We start from the raw sequence: 14,494 nt of genomic DNA on the forward strand, positions 1-14,494 counted from the left end.
ATGGCTCAAATTGACGTCGATATTCCCGTCGGGTGAAGATCTGGACAGTGGCCCTTCGTCAGAGGTCACCATTTGATCAGTTCCGGGTCGCGGGTGACCCCCACACGATGGACAGCACGGTTAGAAGCGGACGGACTCGGTTTCCGGACCAGATCCACGGGATTTACAAGCGTATCAAGGAGATGCCTCACCCAAAGCACTCAATTCCCCGACAGTCCATTCTCCAACACAAGTGAGTCGCATTCATCAGATACACTATTATATTGCTCTTCAGATTAGTTGCAGCTGAATCAAGCACCCGCCTCTCATTGGCTGCCTTTTGGTGGGGCACTGCGCCGTTGGAGCAGGGGCTTCATCCCAAGTTCAGTTGCTGACGGAGTGAATTCCGACTCTCGCATTTTCATAAGAAAGACCATTTTCTCTCGCTTCCTTTGCTGGTTTTTCCTTTCCTTCCCTCATCATCACCATGGCGTTGCTGGCCGCAATCAACGACGCGGGCCTCGGCGCCCGCCATGCCGCGCTCGCCATTGCCTTCTTGCTGGGATCGGTTATCGCCCACTATCTCTTCCGAGGCTATCAGGTGAGAAAGACATTCAAGGATCTCGAAAAGCAAGGTATAGTGAGTACTCCAAGTCGGCCCCTCCAAGAAAGGCCACGACACTGACCGACAACTCACAGCCAATTATGCAACATTCATGGATACTTGGCCATCTCGAAATCGTCGGCAGACTCCTCAAGGACCTGCCCTCGGACGCCCACGGCAATTACCTCCCGATTCTCATACTCGAAAACTGGCGCGAACTCTTCCCTCAATGCGACAACCGACCACCGGTCCTCTACCTCGACATGTGGCCCTTTGCCCAGCCATTCTTGTTGCCCCTCCTGCTGCCCATCGCGGTCCAATTCACCCAAGACCACTCCCTCCCCAAGGCTCACGAGCAAAACAAGATCCTCCGACCCCTGACAAAGAACAAGGACCTCTCAACCATGGACGGAAACGAGTGGAAAGTCTGGCGGAAGAGGCTGAATGTAGGGTTCTCGATCCAGAACATCACGAACCGCATCCCCGACATGCTGGACGAAGTGGAGAAGTTTTACGACAAGCTCGAAGCCAAAGCTGGGAGGAATGGCGAGTGGGGCCCGGTCTTCCAGATGGAGTTGCAGACGACGAAGCTGGCGATGGATATGATCTTTCGCTTCTTCTTCGGCAAGCAAGTCCATGCCAGACTGGCCCATGTCCAGCCAGCCCTCGAAGATGCCGTCATGGACACGATTCGGAGATTTGTCTTTTTTCACCACATCGGCAACTTTCTGGTCGAACACAGCCCTTGGAGGAAGTTCAAGTTGTGGAAGAATTACCGGACTTTGATGGCAGGATTGGGCCCCGTCCTGCACCAGCGACTGGGCGAGTTGACCGCCGACGATAAGCCCCGAGCCAAGGTTGCCGACACCGTCGTGGACGCCCTGATACAAGGAGTCATGGAAGATCGCGACGCAGGGTTGGTCAACACATCGGACCGGGATTTCTTGGAATTGGCAGTTGGGCAAGTCGGCATGTTCATCTTTGCTGGACACGACACGACTGCGAGCGCTATTTGCTGGGTTCTCCACTTGCTATCGAAACATCCCGAGGTTTTGGAAAAGGTCAGGGCTGAGCACGACGCGGTTCTTGGGCCCGACCCGAATGCTGCCGCCAGCGTGCTGCGCGCGAAGCCAGAGTTGATCAACGCGCTCACTTACACCAACGCTGTCATGAAAGAGGCCATGAGAGTACATACCAACGTCGGCACCATGCGGAGGGGCGAGCCCGGTTTCTATCTCACAGGGCCAGCCGGGAGTGGATATGATGGGGTGAAATTCCCTTGCGGGGAAGGGTGGGTGGTATGGGACAACACCTTTGCGCTGCACAGAGACCCGGAGCAGTGGCCAAGGGTACATGAGTTCATACCAGAGAGATTCCTGATCACGGACGAGAACGATCCTATGCACCCACCAAAGAACGGCTGGAGGTTCTTCGAGCTCGGGCCGAGGAACTGCATCGGGCAGCATCTGGCGATGGTGGAGATCAAGATGGCGCTGGTGCTGGTGTTGCGGAGGTTGGATGTGAAGGCTGCTTGGGATGAGTGGGATGCTAAGAGGTGCGAATTCTACCCATCGAGTCTTGACAAGGTAACTAACATGAAATCAACCAAACAGGGCCCTCAAGGGAAAGAAGACGTCCATGATATGGGGTGACAGGTGTTATCATGCTGGGGGGGAGTCGCCGCCTCACGTCAAGGACCACATGCCGGTTCACATTCGATTGAGGCAGTAGTCGCTATTGAGGAGGCACGTCATGCGTTTGATTTTGTCTTGGAAACGGGAAGCGGAGGAAAAGAAAAGCGGACAGTAATGTTTAATGACAGTATTAACAAACCTCATAGGCTACTTGATTTGTCGCTGAATTCGTCAAGACCCTAGACCCTGAATTGTGCTTTTGGTGTGGTGATGAGCCTTTTGATACGATTGCCGTGTGCTGGGAATACTACCTCTACAGGATCACAGGTCTCGGTTTCTCGGCGGTGAGAAAATGGTGAGGGCCTCTGATTGGGCCGGCAAGGACGAGCTCGATATTACCAACCTGCGAGGGCATCCTGCACATTCACCCCCGGCTACCACGAGGGGATTTGAGAACAATAGCCGTCATGCGCCGGCTACCCGGTTATCTGCAGCGCGGGGATATATCCCAAGACCTGCCCCCTCCTCGAGGCTGAGAAATGCTTGTTCATTTTGGTTACCACTCCGCAACGGCATTCACCTCGACATTCAACAGAATGAAAAGCTCAACGATTTTGGCCTGGTGGGCTTTGACCGCTGGCCAGGGGGTGATTGCAGCAAGGGTGAAGCTTCATGTTCCTATTGTGGACTTGGACTATGCGGTTTACGAAGGGTATCACAACTCAACTTTCAACACCAATGTTTTCCGAGGGTAGGCTTCCACACTCAACATCGAATTCCACGAGACGCTGGCTGATATTGACGATCTAGCATCCGTTTTGCCGCTCCGCCGAAACGATGGCAACTTCCCGATGCACCTGAGGTTGACAGGGCTTCCGTAACCAAGGCAGTCAACAATCCACCGAGATGTCCTCAGTCCGGTGCTGCGCCAGGGTAACCTGAGTCTTCTATTCTAGTCGTCAAGATACTGACATGGATTTGTCAGACCTGCCGCGGTCAACTTCACACAGGACGTACTGGGTGATGAGGACTGCCTCTTTCTCAACGTCTTTGCCCCGGTCAGGGCGAAGAAGCTGCCTGTTTTGGTATGGATTCGTACGTCTTCCACCAGCCCCAGTCCAAAGACCACATAGGTATTAACTCTTGCAGATGGCGGCGGCTATGGGCTCGGGTCCGCTGCTAGCTTTGACTTCTCCCACATGGCCCAGACCGTCAACAACGGCTTCGTCAGCGTTGTGATCCAATACCGCCTTGGAGCTTTTGGGTTTCTTTCGTCGGCAGAAGTAGTAGAGAACGGGGGGGTTCCCAACGCTGCTCTGCACGACCAGCGGTTTGCCTTGCAATGGGTGCAGAAGTACATTGATCGGTTTGGCGGCGACCCAGACCAGGTCACAGTCTCGGGTGGGTCGGCAGGCGGTGGATCAGTGATGTTGCTTGCGATGGCAAACAACGGAACAGAGGGGAACTCGTTGTTCAGACGCGGAATCGCGAGCAGTCCGTATTTGCCTACTCAACCGTACGTTTCCCTTTTACTTGCGTCATGATTTTGTGCTGAGGTGCCACAGCAATTTCGACGATGGCCTGCCAACAGAATACTACCGCCAACTCGCCCGTCGCACCAACTGCCTTAACGCCACCTCTGTCTTCTCCTGCCTCCGAAACGCTGACACGTTGCTCCTGCAAAACGCCTCCTCAGCAACAAGCTACTCTGCCCGGTTCAACCAGTGGGCTTTCATCCCCGTGACCGATAACAAACTCATCTTTTCCTCCCCCACCGAGCAGCTCCCTGCAGGCAAAGTCAACGGGGAGGCCTTCCTCGCTGGTGTAAGCCCCCCCCCCCGCTTCCCCCCTTTGCCCCTCTCCCAAAACAATGCTAACCACTCTGTGTGTACAGAGCAACTCAAACGAGGGCTACTACTTCACCCCCCAAAACATCACCTCCCAATCCACCTTTCTCTCCTTTGTCACCCTCAACTACCCTTTCCTGTCCCCCGAGAACATCTCCTCCATTCTCTCCCTCTACACCCCCTCCCCTCTCCCCGCCGACACTCCCCTCTTCGAAACCGACGGCCTCAACCCCCCTTTTGCGACTGAGATGTCAGCAGTTGGGAAGGGCTGGCAGCAGGCAGCGAATAATTTGTATGCAGAAACAACATTTGTCTGCACGGCGTACTGGCTGGTGGAAGCGTACGGGGAGAAAGGGTGGCAGTATCAGTTCTCCCCTCCAGGGGCAGGGTTTCATGGGAGTGACAACGGGCCTTTGCTGCAGGACTCCAAGATTGGGAGGAGTGGGACGGTGATGGATGAAGAGTTTAGACGGGGGTTTCAGGGGGTTTGGGGACGGTTTGTGACTAGGGGGGTGCCGACTCTGGATGGGCAAGGGGAGGGGGCGGTGGCGGAAGCGGTGAGGGAGGGGGTATGGAAGGCGGGGGGGAGGGACTCGTTGTTGAATCTGAACGTTACTGTTGCAGAAGGGGGGAGGGAAAGGGTGAATACCTGGGCGGTGGTGGATGGGGAGGGCTGGGAGGGGGGACGGGGGGGGAGGTGCAGGTTTTGGAAGGGGGTTGGGTTTCGTTGAGTTTGGAAGGTTAAGTAAGGAGACTGGGCTGCGTTGGACGGGACAGGTCACGGCGAAGAGAATAGAGACTGTTGGGGTTGGTAATAATGGTTATGTACTACCGCCTGGTATGTCAGGTGGCAAAATGCTAAAGTATATACAGGTGAAAATAAGATGTTTGTTGGTATTAATCCGACGTCGCTCATGCTCGTGCCCTTTTCCGAGTCGCATTGAGACATTTATGGGAGGCACTGGCCTGGAGGAAAGACACGTCAGCATGTGTGAGGCAAAGAAGGATAAGGGGGACAACATACTGTACCACTGGTTGGAAGCCACGCAAGTACCCTGAGCACAGGTGGTAGGGCCGGTATACCCCTGACCACCGCACTGGCCATAAAGAGGAGCACCGGCACCACCACCGTTTCCACCAGTAGGCTGGGGGTTAGGAGCAGCAGAAGTGGGCTGAGGCTGGGGGTTGGGGTTGGAGCCACCGGAGCAGGTGAGAGGAGCAGGGCCGGGGATGGTGTAAGGACGGCCGCCGTTGGTAGGGCGGCCCTGGAGGTCATAGATGGAGACCAAGATGCCGGGGTGGTCCGCGGTGTAAGCACCGGGGAAGCTGACAAAGTTGGAGCCGGTGTTGGTGCCAGACCCAGTAATCTCGATCTGGGCGCACTCCATGTAGAACTGGGCGGCACCGCGGACGCTGGCGGAGTGAAGGGCGAGCAGCTCGACGCGCATGAGGTAGTGGCCGGGGGCGACGCAGCTGGGCATGTCGAAGTAGTGCCAGCCGCCGTTGGAGATCATGTTGTCGACAGCCCAGACGCCGTTGTTGAGGCCTTGCTCGGCGACCTTGAACCACTGGAGGCCGGACGTGCCGGCGTTGGCAGCATTGTTGACCTTGGCGAGGTAGACCTGGATGGGACCCTTGTGGGAGGCGGCGATGGGGTGATCCGGGTCGTTGGGCCCGGCGGCACCACCAATCTCATGCCCCCACCAGGCACCGACTCTGGCGCCGGCTGGGACCTTGATCACGGTGTTATCCCGCAGCTGGATGTTGGTGTTGCAGGCAAAGTCGGGGTGGTTGACGTTCTCGATGGGGAAGTTGCTGTAGGGAGCGCGGACGCCCTTGAGCTGGCCTTGGTCGACGCCGTTAACCGACACCTTTTGGAAGATGGAGTGGGCGCTGACGGACGCAGCCAGGGAGACGAGAGTGAAGGCCTTCATTGTGTATGTGTGTGGAGAATCTTGGGGATGACTGAAACCGAACAAACAAGCTTTGGGAGATGCTCAGAAAGAAACAAGCAAATGACAAGAACAGGCGGTGGCGCTTGTAGGTTGCAGAGACAAGACAGTACTTTCTTGACCCCTCGGGAGTCAACTCTTCTTTTATACATCTCGTCCGATGTCATTCCGGTCTGGCCTTGCATCGAGGTGTGTCAAGTGTGTAATTTCGTTGCATTGTCCGCGGGGCAGCCTAGCGGCTCAGTATTCCGGGAACCGATTCTCGCAATTGCTCAAATAGGAAACGGAGGTATCCTCCACGACGGAAGCGAACTCGATCGCCTTGGCACCGTCCAAGCGGCACACCCAAAACCCGGTCCAGGTGCAAAAGAAAACCTGGGGTAGATGTGGAGGTAGCCTTCCGCATGGTCAGTCGGCCCGTTCGTGGTAACTAAGGGTGGCGTGGACGGCTTGTATGTACATATAGACCGCCCCCTTTTCATCCCCGTGATACGCTCGGAATTTTCCTCCGTGGTTGGAAACTTGAAGAATCTTGCTGTTTGCTGTAGCTACCAAGGCTTCTGCCCCACACAGACTCGCGTTGATGTTCCGGATATATTGATGATGGGTGCGGGATGCACTGTTGGTGGTGGTGATGATGCTGGTTGGAGGAATTGGGCTGCTTGATCGAGAGCCCAAGACGACGCCATCATCACCATTAATCACCACGCCAACACTCCAGGGTGAGAACGGCGTTGCACCTATGCGCACCAAGAGCACCAAGACGGAATTTTCTTGCAAATATATTGAACCGTCGTCACCTCTTGATAAGGACGGCGGGGGACACTCTACACATCCCACGTTTGCCCACCACCTATTTACCAAGACATTAATGACGAACAAATACAAGCTTTGGGTAGCATTTATATACTAGACCAATGACAGTTTCCATAAATAAAGCTGCCCCCACGTCGAACAGAGTGTCCTTGCAAAAAGATGTTATCGCGCCCTCAAACCTTAGCACAGAACATCGGCTGTAAAAGCATCCACCAAGGGCAAGCCAACCCGCTAGCAGGCTTTTGAGTTTCCTCGTGCACTATATTAGCTAAGTATCTCATGTTCTCTAACTTAGGCACCTATCTCAGCTCCATCAACACACAGGTCTATCCTTCTTGCATTCAAGAAAGTCGTCGTAAAGATGACGCAGCCCTCAGGGGGCCGGTTACACCATGATTACGGTCCCAAAAGCCCAAAACATGATGGATTGTATTTACAATGACCTGTGGTTACCTAGATAGTAATGTTATTTCATGCCGATTAAAACCTACCTACCCATCTACACTAACCAGCATAACTTCCACTCCGGTACAACCTAAATACGCGATGTATGCACGTTCAGTTAGGTAAGGTACCCAGAGATATCCTTTGTCACTGAAGGTGAAGTAGCATCCAGCTCTTATCTGATCGCTGGGCGCCACCCACGCTGCAATCGCCGCATCTTTCCCTGACCGCTTGCTGACTTTGTCTCTGTCACTTATCTACCAACACATCGGGATTCAGACGCTCACTGGCCCATGGGTTATCGCGTCCTCATCAGTGTAGCCCTGCTCCAGCATGAACACCGCCTTTTTCAATCCATAATATCTTGCCAGTTCCAACGTTGTCGCGTGGGATACTCTATATGGCGGGGGGTGCTTGTTACCCACCATCCACCCTGTCCTTGGTTCCATGCTCATCTTGTCCCTCATCTCGCTTCCGTATTTGATGAAACAGTTGTGGATATGGGTTTCGGTAGTTCGTTGCTGCCCTGTGCTCGCTCTGCGTAGCAGAAGTAGTGTTGCTAAGGCTTCATACCGTCCTTCAATCGCCAGGTGAAGAGCCGTCCGTTTTGTTGTGCTTTGACCTTGATACTCATACACTGGCTCTACATCCTCCGACCATCTATGCAATAGTGAGCGAGAGGCATGTAGGTACGGGTCAGGAGGTATGTTCCAAGCTTGGCTATATACCTCCTCGGTCAAAGCATTGATGGTGGCACAGCCTGGATGGCAGTCTAACAGTGCCCGGGCTACATCAAGATGTCCTTTTCTCGCAGCGTGATGTAATGCAGTATGTCCCGAGCCATCTTTTCTTTTAGCCTCTGCACCCTTTTCCAGAAGTATCCGCACGACAGCTTCATGCCCTCTCTTTGCAGCAAGCTTTAGCGGCCTGGGGTTGGAGCCATGGCATCCCTTGAGAGCAGGGTCGGGTTCGTTGGCTGTTGCCCACCAAGGAGGTGCCCGATTATCAATGATTTCCTGGTTGAAGCTGGGTTGGTTAAACATCAGTCTGACAGCGTTGGTAATCCCAAAGTGTGCTGCCAAGTGTAAGCCTGTCCACGGTTCTTTGGTGAAATCTTCGCCTGAGATGGCCCCACTGTTCCTCACAAAAGCACAACATGCATCTGTCTTGCCTTTATTGTGCAATATAGCCAAGGCATCTTGTATCAAGCCAAAGGACGCAGTGAGGTCATCAGGAGGGCTCGTAGTCGAGGTACCCCAGCTGGTTTATTTTCGGAAAGTTCCAGTACAGGGCTTCAAGCAACTCCAAACTGAGCACTTCTAAGCTTTCAGGGTTGACCGGGGCGAAACGGACAGCCTTGAGTACCTCTGACGGCGAAGCATCATTGCCCCCGTGTCTCTTAACACAGGAAACGTCAACGAGGGGCTGAGGTGTTGGTAATACAGAGGTATGGCGGATGGACACTTCCCAGGGAGTCAGACAAGCTGGATATTCTGATTATAGTGATGCTGGTATGGTTATGGTGAGCGTTGATGAACCTGGCGAGCTCATGCGCTCCCCTGACCGCCTCAAGAGTATGTATCACATCTGCTGGTTTGTTGCTGCAGTTCTCTTCACAGCCCATCATGTAGATCTTCAAAAGCGCACCCATCAAAGCTTCATCGAAGAAACAAACCTCACCGCCAACCCCGTCACCACCTCCGGCGCCTTTCCCCCCATCCTCAACCCCTCCGTCGGCCCCTCAAAATACTCCCACACCTCAATAAACTTCCCAATCTCCCTATCCACCCCCATCTTCTGAAAAACCAACTTCATGTTCCTATGATCCTTCAAACTCACCAATCTCCCCGCCTCCACCACCGGCCCTGCCGCCCCTGACCCAACCCCATTCACCGCCGTACCCCCACCACCACTCTTCACCCTCTCCCTCTCATTCTCCCCAAATATCGCAGCCAACCTAACAACATGCAACACCAGCGCCGCCAACCCCGCCGCCAAAGCCGTAGCAACCGAGCTCCCCGTGTTCTCCTGGAAATGACTCGGTATACTACTATTAATCGTCTCATGCCGTGAAACAACCGAACACCCCGGAAAGATAAAGTTCAAATTGTGGGTGTCACCCGACCTCTCCCAGGGTCTGCCATCGTCGGTAGCGGCACCAATTCTGATGATGCGGCTACGATCAAACTCGTAAGGGTACTCCTCGTCAGAGAAGTTCCCTGCGTCGCCTGCCGCGCAGAAGACGAGGATGCCGGCGTCGAGAGCGCGTTTGATGGCGTCTCCGAGGTCTTTGAGGTCGGCGTCGCGCTCGCGTTCTTTGGGCTTTTTCACAGTCCAGGAAATGGAGATTATATCTACCCCGCGGGCGACGGCGGCGTCGACAGACTGCACGGGGGTTAGGATTTGAGCGGAAAGAAGAGGGAGCGCATACGGGGGGTGGCATACCTGGGTGGCGCTTCTGGCTACGATCTGGTTGTGAGTCTGCCCATCGACTAGGGAGTCCGGGGAGAGGTGTGTTTCCAGCTTGAAGACGTAGAGTTTGGCGGTTGGACAAACTCGGCAAATCATATCCGCCATGACGGTGCCGTGGCCGCTGGCAGAGATAAAATAGGGGCTTGGGCCGTTCTCATCTGGTTCGCCACGGTCAAAGGTTGCTCCGCCAATGACTTTACCCCCGATAGAGGAAGTATCGATATTAACTCCATCATCAATCAGAGCAACAGTGATGTCTTTTAGCAGTAGCTTGTGCTGAGTTGGAGGCACCTCGACACCTTGGATCCCATCGGCAAAGGCGTCCATGCAGTTGAGCCACTTGTGGGCAGACAGATTCCTCTGGTTTGCTACACGCATGGGCTTAGCGCGGGTGCCGGAAGATGAGCCACTGTCCCCCCGCGAAAAGTTCTCCTCGATGGTTTCAACAGTGATTGTCCGAACAGGCCCATCCATGGAGGGACGGTCTCCGGTAACAGTCCGACGAATCCCAGGAACGGGAACAGCCTTGTCATTCTGCGGTCGAGCAGCAGCGGTGATACCCTGCTTCTCCAGCTCATAATTCCGGACGGCTTTTCGTAACCGGCGCTTGAAGTCCTCCACATAAGATTGGATGCGGTCAGCTGGCTCTAGGACTTCCGCGGAATTCCACAACAAGTGGATAGTCTTGAGTTTCTCAAGCCTCACCAACCCATCCGGTTCGCTCCATGCCCGCAGGACAGCCCTGTTTCCACTCCACCACAAGTGCAGATGGCGGACATGTTGACAGGCGACAAAAAGTGTTTCGGGACAGATGTCCGATTTCCGCCACTCGAGACTCTCAATCTCAAAGTGCTTCAGGGAGTCTTCTATGGCCTTGTCACTGTGAGGTCTTTCGGGCCAATCGTCGACCACGACCTTGAGGATATGCTTGACAGACTTCTCCCGAAGCCAGTTGAAAAAGAAGACGAGGTCCACCCGGCCGCGGCCAGGCCTTGGCTGCTGTGCAAGACGTTTGGCGTGGAGTTTGCTGGTGTTGTTTCCGGGGCTGTCCAGCTCGATCTTGTTGAAGGCGACATATCTTAGGACGCTGTCAAAACGCATATGAGCGAAGCTCTGTTCAAAGTTCTTGCGGGTAACTGGTGAAACTGCTTTGGAGTAATCAAAATACAAGTTCCAATCTGGTGGAGCGTCAGTGACAACACCGTACTGTCGTGATGGCTCTGATACACTTATACGTACCCTGGATGTTGGACCCGTGGAGAAATCGCAGTGCCTGGCTCTGATCTCGCGGTTGAGGACGATCTGGTGTCTGGAACGTGGACCGAAGGTAATGCAGTTTGATACCCTGGATGATCCTGTCTGCCCACTCCCTGTTCACATCACGTTTAACTCCATTGATAGGTCCCGGCGGAGGTGGGTCCATATTTCTTGTTGATGGGGCATTGGACTGTTCACGGATCGCCTCTCGTCCTCGCTGAGGTTCAACATCGCCCCCCTTCTTGCCGGGGGCATGGTTTGTCGTGCGGCCCCGAGAACTTTCCACATTGTACAGGTGAGGTACGTTATCTGGAAGATGACCGACTCGGCCAGACGGAGATTTTCCCCGGTTCTGATTTGAAGATTGAGAGGTCCCGTTCGGCTCACCAGCCTGGCCCGCCAGCAAGCCCGTTTTTCGTTCAGCATCCGCCCGTGTATAATAGTGATATTCGTAGACAGACAGTTGTGAGGGATTGGTAGTGAACTGGTCCAAGCATTCATCTGCTCTCTGCAGCAAAGCCTCAACAATCCGCTGCTGGCTAGCAGAACAGCGGTCGTACTGAATGGCAAGATGCAAGGGGGTCAGGCCATCATAGTCTCCGGCGCAAAGAGTGCCCTTGGAGGCTCTCTGTATAAGATTCAAAGTATGTTGTTCGGGGAGATTGTGGATTATGGCAGCATGGATGCTGTTTCTGCCGTGGTCGCATGTTCTAGCTAGCAGGCTGTCCAGATCTCCGTTGAACTTTTCCACGATGGCGCGCAAGACATTTTCGTTTTTCCTGGTGATGGCAATCCAGAGAGGTGTTTTGCCATTGTCGTCGGCCACGGAGAGAAGCTGTGGGCTGTTCTTGATAAGAAGCAGGGTGAGGCCTCTGTGGCCCACTCTGTTGGCAACAAGGTGGAGGAGTGTTTGATTTTCCGGTGCAACACGCCCTTCAAAGTACTGCTGATACTTCTGCTTGAAGGCTTCTCTGTACGCTTTGTCGCCCAATCTCAGCTTATTGGATTCAGCATCAGCGAGAATCTGGTCAAACGCTTCTTTTGTTGGGTCTTTTTGAATGATCGCAAATGAATGGAAGGGGTTGTGGGCCGGTCCGTCGTCGTACTCCTCGTCGCTGTCGTCAACTTCGACACTCTGGGCAGGTGGAAGGTCTTGGGTGGTTAGAGTCATCATGATTGTCCGTAACGTATACAGAGGTGAAAGATGATAGATTGAGTGAAGCTGTCTGCACAGGTGCCCCCCCAGTCAGAGAGGAGCGGGGTGCCTCCAGTCCGCATCTCCTCCTGCAGCCCAGCTTCCAGCCTCATCATTGGAAGTCCTGATACGACTGGCGTCCCACCCCACTCACACCCCACCCTGAGTGAGCACTAGTAACGCGCCTTTCCATAGTGAACACAGTGCCGATACAGTCCCAGTCCCCAATGCAACCCTACGATGGCTTCGCCACTGGGTGCCTCCTCACCTTTGTTCAGGTAGCCCTTTTCTGAAAGTGACGTTGGGAACAGTCGATAGCTGCTTGAAAGCTTCCGCAAGGTTCATCTCATCATAGTGGGTTCTCTTGGACTCGATTGTCGGATCGAACAGGACCGGATCGTCAGGTGGTGTAGAGCCGAACACAGATTCCAATGTTGTACGCCAGTCAGCGCGCGCCTTGATGGTGACGGAGCACTGGAAAAGCTCTTCATCCTCCCTCTCAAGCAGGACAGCGGCCCGCATGGCGACGGGAACACCGGTCTCGGTCGCGGGATTCTCCAGCAGTGTCCACGAAGCCGAGTTTGGCTGGCCAAAATTGCGCCCCCGGAGAGACTTTGCGCCCACAACGGTTGCAGCGTAGGTCATATCCCTGGTGATGCTCTTGTCTATGCTGATACCGGCGCTCAAGGTTGGGGCAGGGCCAGGAGTGGCGCTTATACCCAGATTTCCCGAGAGCGTGCTTGACTCGGTTTGGGTTGTTGGAGCAACGGTGAAGTTTCCGTCAGGGGAAATGGCCCTGACCTCGGGCTGGTAGGGACTGTTGGGATCCAAACTACTGAATCGGAGGTCAATGTGGACGGAAGCGATGCGTCGGGCGCGTTTGCGGGAGTCGAAACGGAAGTCGAGGACTATCAGGGTACAAAGAATATCGCTGTCGGGTGACAGGAAACCGTGGACTACATCGGCACAGGAGCACCGGACGTCGACGGCGCCCTTCCGTTCAACGTAGTTCTGCCGTTGGAGAGGCTTGTTGGGGTCGTTTTTAGTGTGAAACTGACTCCCACTGTCGCCAGTGGGAGCAAGTGCGATGTTCCAAGAGAGCGAGTCTGCCGCTTCGTCTTCCATATTTTCATCCGAGGTAGCGGGACGGAGCGATGGAAATGAACATTCGAAGAGGATTATGGGAAACTAGGGTTATCGAACCAGTCTTCTATGACGACGAGGGAGGGGTTTTGCTTACCGGCCTGCCACCTTTCCTTTCTCGGCATCGCTTGATCGAAAAGACCCCTAAAGCGAGTGATTTTGTCGAGAAGCAGTCTTCGCGAACTTCTTGGTTCTTCTTGGTTGAGCAGAAATCCTTCAGGCCTCCCTCCTGAAACTCGCACTGTACAGATAGATGTGTGCTAACCAATGGCGATTGAGACCCAATCATGCAATTTTGCGGCACAGCTGCCTAAACCTCCCAAAACCCCGCGCCTTCGACTCCACCACCCACTGCAGATGATGGGAAGGAACGACGACGGGGTTCTGGCAGGCACAGAGGAGCCCCCAGAGCCGAGGGGTGCTCGTCTTGAACCGTCAGTCTTCACCATCCCATACTCTTCTCATCATGTCGTTGGATATTCATTTTTCTGGTGAACCTGGGGATGCCAGCTTTGAGTATGTCCACTCTGCCATGACTCGGGCACAACCATCACTGACAGATATCTTATCTAGCCTAGTAGCTGTCCATGGATTCTTTAACACATCGAGCGAAGCATGGGACCTTGGTTCGGAATCCGAACCATGGTTGAAGGAGCAGTTGACGGCCAAAAAACGCTATGGCCGCCTTCTATTTCATAGATATGACACTGGCGCCTCCGCAGTTCAAGGCCTCTGTGGTCGAGATGCAATCCAGAAGGAGGCCATCATGCTGCTGCAGAAGGTTGCCGAACAACGAAAAGACCAGGACCCCGTGAGTCCATCGGGACCTACAAGACAACATGATATTATGACTAAACCCAGAGTAGCCTCGACCACTTATTTTTCTCGCCCTGGACTTTGGGGGGTTAATCATCAAAGAGGTGCAGTGCTTGATCATTTTGCTGCCTGCTTATTGACCTCGATCTTCTGACCTCGAGTATTTCCAGGCCATCATCCAAGCGAGCAGACACACGCTTGAGTTTGCAAATATCAGTGCTTCTACCCGTCTAATGGTATGTTTCTTCCATATTCCGTCGCTGTAAAATCTATGCACATGCCGAACTAACCTTCCGTCCCCCGCTTCTTGCAGTCTTTCGTTGGTACTCCGCACA

At 54.2% G+C, this 14,494-nt stretch overlaps 4 protein-coding genes across 4 annotated transcripts; 2 read left to right on the forward strand and 2 right to left on the reverse strand.

Annotated features, from left to right (window-relative positions):
• Window positions 1-684: 684 nt before the first annotated feature.
• On the forward strand, window positions 685-2,235 carry PODANS_4_1000 (uncharacterized protein; the record flags this gene model as incomplete). The annotated part of the gene is made up of 1 exon (XM_001903664.1): window positions 685-2,235. The coding sequence occupies one exon, from the start codon at window positions 685-687 to the stop codon at window positions 2,233-2,235; it is 1,551 nt and encodes a 516-aa protein (XP_001903699.1).
• A 1,181-nt stretch (window positions 2,236-3,416) lies between these two features.
• PODANS_4_1010 (uncharacterized protein) lies at window positions 3,417-4,795 on the forward strand (the record flags this gene model as incomplete). The annotated part of the gene is made up of 3 exons (XM_001903665.1): window positions 3,417-3,733; window positions 3,783-4,041; window positions 4,112-4,795. 3 exons carry the CDS (start codon window positions 3,417-3,419, stop codon window positions 4,793-4,795), a joined length of 1,260 nt encoding a protein of 419 aa, XP_001903700.1.
• A 90-nt stretch (window positions 4,796-4,885) lies between these two features.
• On the reverse strand, window positions 4,886-5,998 carry PODANS_4_1020 (uncharacterized protein; the record flags this gene model as incomplete). Its single annotated transcript, XM_001903666.1, has 1 exon — window positions 4,886-5,998. One exon carries the CDS (start codon window positions 5,996-5,998, stop codon window positions 4,886-4,888), a length of 1,113 nt encoding a protein of 370 aa, XP_001903701.1.
• Window positions 5,999-8,926: 2,928 nt separating this feature from the next.
• PODANS_4_1030 (uncharacterized protein) lies at window positions 8,927-13,325 on the reverse strand (the record flags this gene model as incomplete). Its single annotated transcript, XM_001903667.1, has 3 exons — window positions 8,927-11,027; window positions 11,116-12,138; window positions 12,469-13,325. The coding sequence occupies 3 exons, from the start codon at window positions 13,323-13,325 to the stop codon at window positions 8,927-8,929; spliced, it is 3,981 nt and encodes a 1,326-aa protein (XP_001903702.1).
• Between the last annotated feature and the right edge of the window lie 1,169 nt (window positions 13,326-14,494).

Source organism: Podospora anserina, chromosome 4, assembly GCF_000226545.1.
Source record: "Podospora anserina S mat+ genomic DNA chromosome 4, supercontig 1".
Lineage (NCBI taxonomy): Eukaryota > Fungi > Ascomycota > Sordariomycetes > Sordariales > Podosporaceae > Podospora > Podospora anserina.